This window comes from Episyrphus balteatus, chromosome 2, assembly GCF_945859705.1.
Source record: "Episyrphus balteatus chromosome 2, idEpiBalt1.1, whole genome shotgun sequence".
Classification (NCBI taxonomy): Eukaryota; Metazoa; Arthropoda; class Insecta; order Diptera; family Syrphidae; genus Episyrphus; species Episyrphus balteatus.
Genome location: NC_079135.1, coordinates 56,080,836 through 56,089,811, shown reverse-complemented (window position 1 = coordinate 56,089,811; position 8,976 = coordinate 56,080,836). Strand labels below are relative to the sequence as shown.

Genomic DNA, 8,976 nt, shown 5'->3' with positions numbered 1-8,976 from the left:
AAGAAATCTTTTTTTTATCTTACATATGTAGCAGCTTGATCTTGATGTCTATCTTTATACTGCTGCAACAAATTCGCAAAGTTTTAACCATTTATTGTAACTTTTTTTTGAAAATAATCGATGAAAATTATTTCAAGCATATTTTGTACTTAGACTTTCATGTCATATAAGCGCATGCAATTTCATCCAATATTTAATGGTCCAATATTTAAATGTCATACAAACTTAACCTCTCCTTTGAAACTAATTTTTAACACAGAACTTTTTTGCATAAACAACCTCCATCTCCTCCGGAAACTTATGAGACTTCCCTCGTATTATTGCCTTCGAAAATTATCGATCGAATATATTGAAAATGCTTTTGTTAGATAAATGATAACACGTAACTGACCCCGGATGGCCGAATATGCAATGTAGGGTAGATGCTTTCCAAGAATTTTGTTATATTTTAAAAATCTTTTAAAAACATCCACAAAATTAAAATTGCCAACACCACTCCAAGGCATTTGTGATGGAGGAAACATTATTGGTTGTTTTACACAGTCTTTATGAAACGCTTCTTTGAAGGTGCGAAATACACGCTTAAGATTTTCTTACCTGCAAAAATAAAAGTTGAACCAAATATTTTGCGTTTGGGTTGTATAGAACACTAGAAATAGATATGTGAAATTATTTCCTGCAAGTTTTTTTTTTTTTTCTTTTTTCCTGCAAGTGAAATGTAAATTACTCATTATTCTAGTAAAAGCAATGAATTGATGTCAAACAGATGTTAAAATTTTTAATCATTTTGATTCAAATGTTATAAGTAAACTGAAGACTCTTGTAAACATGAGCAACTTTGAAGAGTTGAAAGATCTTATTTTAAATAAAAGCTTAAAATACTGTTTTCAATTTCAATTCTTTATTTACAAAAATATAAGCGTATCAGTCAAGCGTATTATTCCTACTTTTTAAACATAAATAAAATACTAATATTATGAGGTTCTATTGGATTTTTAAATCTAAGTAGAATAATAATGATCCTTGCACTTGATTTCACGTTTACAACAATCAGGATATGGAGCTTCTGGTGCCAGTACTTTTCCTTCATGACATCCTTCCCGCATTTTTTGTGGCACACATTTCATGATTGAAGCATGTTCATTATCGAAACAGGTTACCATAGCACAGTCACCATTGTGATTCCTTGAAATCTCTCCAGTTTCTAGAACCATACCATCACCGAAATGACACTTTCCTGGGTGTTCTGATAAAAACAATAATACAAATCAAATATTGTTAATATGAAAGCTCATAGCAAAATTAGTTTTCTCCAGCTTACCAGGATGTCTGAATACACCACCAGAAACTCTGGCATTAACTGATGCGCACAAAACTGCCAACAGCATCGAAACGATAGTAATTGAATTCATGTTGAATGGGTTTTTAATTTATTACTTTTTTACTGAAATAAAGAAAACATGTAATGATTATTTAAAAGTTACAGTGCAATTAAGTAAAATAAGATATAATAAAAAAAACAGCATGTGGTACAGCCTGAAAGCCAGAGCCGTGTCAAAGTCTTTTGCAGGCCTCATAAATGTTTTTCAATCATGTCGGTTAAATTTAATATAAAAATAATAAAATAAACATACAACTTTTTTCCTTAGTAATTTTATCTTTATCTATACAAGTTTGTTATTAAAGTCCTTCAGTCAAAACACAAGCTATTAAGTAAATGTGTCCACACAAAATGCATATTAGAAATTAGTTCTGAAGTACGTGAACGTTTTGGTATAAATGCCCTTGTAGTTACTATTTTTTTTGTAAATATGTGGTTATGGGCCTACAAACTCATTTCCTTTTACTCCACCACTGATTGACAAGTATGAATCAGATTATTCAAGTTCCGATCTCCCTAAAGGTCATATCTTGTAAATGCAGAGCAATAAATTTAATGACAAGCCTGAAGAATTAAAAAGAAAAAGATCAATGCTTTTATGTGCAAAAATTGATGTCCTTACAATCTTCGAAGTTCATTGACATGAACTTAAAATTAAACCATTTCATTTCAAATTAAATTACTAAATGCTTAAGGAAGTCTTTAATCGGATTATGTGACCCACTAAATGTGATAAATGTTTGTGGTTCATGCGTTTTTTATATCAAATAAATTATTATTTATGATCAATTAAATTTTGTGTAAGAATTTCAACACTTTGACGGGCTACATAATATATTGAATGTTATTGAAGATTAAAAAGAAGTGCATTTCAATCTTAAATACAATTAAATATTGTTCAAGGAATATTATTCACCCTAAAAAACAATATGCATTCATTGACCTTCTAGTACCTACATTCTTCTGGCATTTTTGATTAAGTATCGAACCTGATTCTCACGAATTCAGAAAAAATGTTAAATGACTTTGAATTGCAAGTTCACATGATGTCATTTGGAATAGCCTTGTTTTTGGCAATATTTATTGAATTTTTTTTTTAATTGTTTATTGGTAGAATTGGCATTCATTGACAGTAAAAATATAAACTTATTTTAAGTTTGAATTTGTTCTTCAAATCTATCATTACATTACATAGACAGAAGTTTGAATTTAGACCCGATACAAGTGCTTTGAAGTTATGTTTTGTTTGAGAAATTATTCTCTTACTCTTATCTCCCAAGCTACTTAATGACAAATGAGCATTATAAATCAGAAAACGAAAAACTTAACTATGTACTGATAATTGTCGAAATGTACTCAGTTAATAATGTGCATATAGGAGTGCAAACAAGAAGCTATTGTGACAATTCATGAAGTTTTATGAAAAAAAACTCATTTATATTCATAAAAAAATAGCAATAATTTAAAAAAATTACATTTAAGTCAAATGCATTCTTATATTTTTAATGGTACTGTATGCCCACTTATTAAAATTGAATAAACACATTACTTTTAATACATTTTTCTTTTAATTTCACTTAATAATTTGGTACAAAATATATATACCTAGTTACTTTTAATTTTCGAAGATCAACTTTCCAATCGGCTTGTTAAAAATGAAAGATAATATTTTTAATAGAGAAATAACTTTGTTTAAAACGTTATCAGTAAGATACTTTGCTAAACTAATATTCCTTATAGACAAGACTCTGTCTTTTAAGCAATTTTAAAATGCTAAAAAACACGATCCTCACTAAACCAGACCTCCAAATACCGGGTAGAAATCCCTCTAAAATTAGGAATGCTAACACAACTGTGACGTCAATAGTATCTCGTTTCAAGAAGTTTACCTTGATGAATAAAATTTACTTAAATTAGAGTGTAACGTAAGTCTGAATATTAATCATAAAATCCTGTAAAATATATCGAGTTAATACAACAGACTTACTCATCATTATCAGCTGGTAGTTTGTTATTGTTTTATTTAAAATATTATTAATAATAATAATAATAATCACAATATTTTATTAAGGATGGAATGCGGATGAATGCAAAAAGATTTGATAAATGTTTCTAAAACACCACCAGTAGATGACGTCACCGCGTCAACAGTTATGGTTAACTTCGTGAGCGACTGGTTTTTTTATTTTGTTTTGCACAGGAAAGTTCACTTTAATTAGATACACGTGAAATACATACATTTCCTTTAGCTAATATTTTAGCATAGACTTCTGCTTTTAGAAAATTATGATGTTAAATTATAAGGTCTATAGGCTTTACGATACGAAAGCAGAAATTTACTTTTAGAGTGTATATTATGGCATGTACAAGACAAATCCTAACTTAAGCCTAAAAAGTCAAAAAGCACTACCAGAATTTCTAGTGTATTTAAGAGATATTCTCGACATATCTATGATTTGGATGTTACTCCAAAATAAAGTAAAATAATGGGTGATATGCATAAAAAAGTAGTACTTACTTAAAGTAAAAGGTGAAAGTAAATACTATAAAGGCAAATACTTTAAGTAGATACTAAATTCATCCAAGTAAAAACTAGAATTCACCCAAAAATGATAGTAAATACTTCTTTTTTAGATGATTGGTATTCGTTTCGAATTTAAGCCTGGTACGTATGCTGCTGAAGCGATACGAAAATCTTCTTACAAAAAAAAGCACAACTAAATTGAACGTAATTCTTAGCTATGCCCGCACATTTGGAAAAATTAAAATCATTTGTATTCAATTGTCCAGGTCATTTTACTTGCTAAAAAAGAGTTTTTTGACTTTGGAGACCTAGACAAATTTTCGTTTAGCTTTAGCAGCGTACTAGGGCTTACAAATAAATTGTTCTGAAAGCTTTACTGTGTAATCCAATACAAATTTTTACTGTTTCTTAAATTTGAGTTTGTGATGTGAACATCTGCTCGTGCTTTTTTTGTGAGTCAAAAGTGAACTTAACAGCAGCATAAAAAAATTGAACTCGAGATAACAATCAGATATTACATGATGGCTCTAACGATTTTCTTTAAAAAATTTAATATTGAAAATATGGACCGTAATTAACGGTATTTCCCATAGAACCGTTTTCTAGTAAACGACACCACCAATTTCAATAAAAAAATATGAACAAAAACTTTTTAGTGGCCTTAATAAACCAAAATTTTCAATAAAATCATTTTTAGATTAAAAAAAGATCGAAATTTTGTATGAAAAATCTATTTTGAAAACGACTCAATGATTTTATTGAAACTTAATTTTTATTTATCAATTAATATATCTTCTTTTTAATGGAATACCATTTTTATTTTTAAAAAAATTTGTGAACATTTTTATACGAAAAAAAACTTCTTTTTAAAAAAGCGGCTCTAGATTTCCAATTTTTTGTGATGCATAAAAAAAAAACGTTATTTAACTTTAAACCAAATTTTATATTATTTTATAGTTTTTTTTTATATTTTTAAAAATAATCTTTTATGAATTTGTAAAAAGCTTTAATATTTCAAGCAACTTTTGACATAAGGGCAAGTACGTGCGACACAGTTTTGCATTTTTTTTTTCATTGCGAATTCCTTAAAATATATTATCCCAACAGTTTTGAAACTTGACATTACTTAAAATAAAAAATTATTGAAAAAAAATTACTATTCATTTACAATAATGACTTATTGATAAAGTTTTTTTAAATTTAACTCTGAGCCCGATAATCGATCATTCCAAACTTTTTGGTAATTGATACATATAATTTCTGCCATTTCGACAAATATTAGCAACCATCCATTTTTAAGAAATACCATGAAAAGATTGCGTCAAAATATGACTCAAGACTGCTATTCATAAGTTTCACGGCTTCATAATTGCGGTTTTAAAACAAAAAAGTATATACTATCAATTTTACAAGTTGGTATTTTGTAACCTTGAAAAAATCTAGTAATTCCTATAGAAAAAAAGTACTTACTAGTTTTTATGCATATGGAATAAAGTATTTACTGAAAAAGTTCATCCAAAAAAGTAGTTACTATGAATGATAGTAAATACTTAATTTTCAGCATTTACTTGATTTGTATGCATATGAAAAATAATATATACTATGCATATCACCCAATGTGATTTCAATGTTTCAGGAACTGTGCAGACAAGAACGACCAACGATTGAGTGAATGAAAGAAGAAATTAAATTTTATGCAAGCTAAATAAAGTTTAAATATTTCAACAACAAAAATTTGCAAATAATTTGTTCGTACGAACAAGTCTCTACTTTTTTTTTTTAACTTAAGTTGGCTTGCTACTGTTTCATTAAGTTTTCGTTAAAAAAATTACTTTAAAAAAAAATACATAAAAACTCATTTGTTCGTTCATTCGCTCATTCGTTGGTCGCTCTCATGTGATGTGCCATTTTTGTATGGAAAATTTATTTCAGGAAGCCGCAGTAAGGAACATGGATAGAAAAAAGAAAGATATCGTGGGCAGAAAGCCAAAACCACGAATCTGGCTTCAAAGTTTTGGACACTCATAAAACCTCCATGAGTTGGGGTCCTAATCCGGAAACCTCGTATCCCAAAAATCTAAAATCCCGAAAACCCACAATCCTGAAAATCTAAAATCCTGAAAACCCAGAATCCCGAAAATGCAAAATCCCGAAAACCCAAAATCCCAAAAACCCAGAATCCCGAAAAATTATGTAAAATGAAAAATTTTCACAAATTTATATATTATATTACTCCGTTAATATCTCTTTGAACAATTTCGGGATTGTGTCGCAGTGAATAGAGGGAACGATAACAAGTTAAAGTGAAAATGTCGACGAAATTTGCCTACGATATACAGTAAAACCCGGATAAGTGCCTCTCGCTTAAGTGCCTAACCCGCATAAGTACCTTGTTTTTTTTAGAACCAAAATTTTAAGGATTTTTTCATAGAAAATTCATCTTTTAAGTACCTTTCGTTTAACTGACTTCCCAGCTTAATTGCCTGGCTTTTCAAATACTTAGAATTGAATTTATCTGCAAAAAATTCTTTTAAGTACACATTTGAAATAAGTTTGAACTGTAAGAAAAATTTTGTTTCCTAAACCGCTCTAAAATTCAAAAATTCTACTAAAGGTAGAAATTAACTAGTTAGCTATTTTAAACTTTTAAAGTAATATTTTTTTGTGAAGATTATGTTTTTAGTAATCAAACATGTTTTTTTTATTATTAAATAAATATAGAGATAAGTGGCTATGAGCACTAAAGCGGGTTCTTGTAAGTACCTTACCCGCTTTAGTGCCTATCTAAATGGGGGATTTAAGGTGAGGTACTTATCCGGGTTTTACTGTATTAAGGAATGGGCTGCAAAGAAGGAGAATAAATGTTAAGTTTCGCGGCAGTCACAACCTGCTTGCTACGCTGAGCAATAAACAGCAAAACGAAAGCTGACGTAACTGTTTGCAAACTATCACTATATTAAGGGAATAGCGGATGTCGATGCAGTACAGGGTTGTTTTTGGAATTTAAAAAATATTTATTGCAAATAAAAAAATAATCCATTGTAACAAAATTTTTATTAAAACCCAGAATATTTAACATTAAAAAAAATGTTATTGCAAAAAATGTTTCCAGCAAATGCGGAATGCGGGAACTCGTTTATAGTAAACATTTTAACACGGTGTGACAAAAACAAAATTTTAATTCTGCTCCGTCATGAAACTCTAACATTGCCTACGGCAGAACAAGTTCAAATGTTAAGATTTTCAAATGTATTTATTTAAATGAAACTCACTGTTAACAATCCAGTGGATGATTCTTAACTTTAAATTCGGCTAGAAATTCTTGTTGGGTGAGTACTTAATTGTTCGATGACAAGCATGTCTTTGCATTTTAGGGTTGAACTTTTTTATTTTATAAAATTAAATAAAAATGTAAGTTAATATTGACATATTATGTACTATGTACAATGTACATTGTACTATGTATGCTGCATACTATATTTATACCATCAATTTATTCATATATCAATGATTTTAAATTTAGCCAAATGTGTAGCTAATAGGGGTAACATAAACATTAGACATTAGTGTCAAATAAATTTTTCGATTTTATTTTTTAGCCTACATAGGTACATATAAAAGAAAACATTTATATCCGCAATTTGTTCATTCTTATGTTTTTTTTTTTAAGGCTTCTGGTATTGTCAAAATCAAGACACAAAAGTACCGGCACTCTTTGTGTCTATTTTTTTTTTCAGTTCTAAGCCTCTTACAAAAATTATTTATTAACATGTTTTAAGATTTGGACGTCCAAAGGCTCAGACGTTAAAATGACGTAAAAAATTATTATTATGTGCAACAATAATTTAAATAAAAATGGGGTTTTTTGTCAGCGGATTATTGGCCTGGAAGTTGGAAATTTTGTGCTTATCCCAAAGTCGAATTTTTTTTGGAATGCAGGAATCCCCAATTTGATTACCTTGCTTTTTAGAAGTTGAGAGTAACTTGCAGCAAATTTTAGTACATTAATTTATGTTATTACAAATCATCTACGGCACATTTCACAGAAATGGAAATTCCGTGTCACAAAGTTACTATATATATAACTATAAGTTATTATTAATATATTTAAATAATTCACTAAAAACAGTAACTACTGAAATATTTCTTTTTTTTATCTCTCCAAATGCATGATTTCTCTTTTTATTTAAAAGTAAACAAAATATTAAAAAATTCCATAATCCTGTTCTGTTGTTTTACATTATAACAAGATCTAATGACGTTCTAATAAAAATAATTGAATTTTTGTGTAGGTAGCTAGTCTCCACCAAAAAATATCAAGAAATAAAATTTGAATAGGCGAATATGAATATTTTTTATTTCAGGATTGAATTTGTTTTCCGCTACTAATTTATACATTTTTTTTTGTTATTAAGACATCATAATTATCTATAATTTATGCTAATGACAGTGGTCGTGACTTATGACGTTAACGTATGGCACAGGTTTAAGTGAGTCATTAAACGCGTCAGACAAAAACAAAAATTAAATATTACAAATTGATGTTTACAATCAATCAGTGTGTAGGTTTAAGCTTTAAGGTATTTGGATTAATTCAGGTACTAAAATGAGTCAAATTTTCATTGTATACAAACAAACCGGCCCACAGTGGTGCCATTCTTCGTTTTTGGCGACAAAATTCATTTGCACGGCCATTTCTGGACGAAAAGTCATGAAATTTGGTACACTGAATGATTATAGTATGGAGAATACGAAAAGGCTGCCAAATGGTGGCTCCAAAATGGCGGAAAGAATGAGCGTTAAAATAGAATTTTCATTTTCAAAACAGTATATACCTAAGCTAGAAATTGAGCTAAATTCATGTCAAAAGGTGTTAGATTTAAGACTTAGGACTCATGGATTAATATTCATTACAAAAAAATCAAAAAATTTGAAAACAAAGTCCAAAAAATGCCAATTTAGTAAAATACAATTTAACGCCTCTAATTACGCCATTTCATGCATTTTTTTTTAATTTGTTACGATTTTGAGATCTCTTCTATTTTTGTTTCATAAGAAAATTGAAAATATT

At 28.8% G+C, this 8,976-nt stretch overlaps 1 protein-coding gene across 1 annotated transcript; it reads right to left on the bottom strand.

Annotated features, from left to right (window-relative positions):
* Positions 1–887: 887 nt before the first annotated feature.
* Positions 888–1,441, bottom strand: LOC129908674 (uncharacterized). Its single transcript, XM_055985339.1, has 2 exons — positions 1,322–1,441; positions 888–1,246 (listed from the first exon to the last, which is right to left on the bottom strand). The coding sequence occupies exons 1-2, from the start codon at positions 1,410–1,412 to the stop codon at positions 1,002–1,004; spliced, it is 336 nt and encodes a 111-aa protein (XP_055841314.1). The 5' UTR covers positions 1,413–1,441; the 3' UTR covers positions 888–1,001.
* Positions 1,442–8,976: the final 7,535 nt, after the last annotated feature.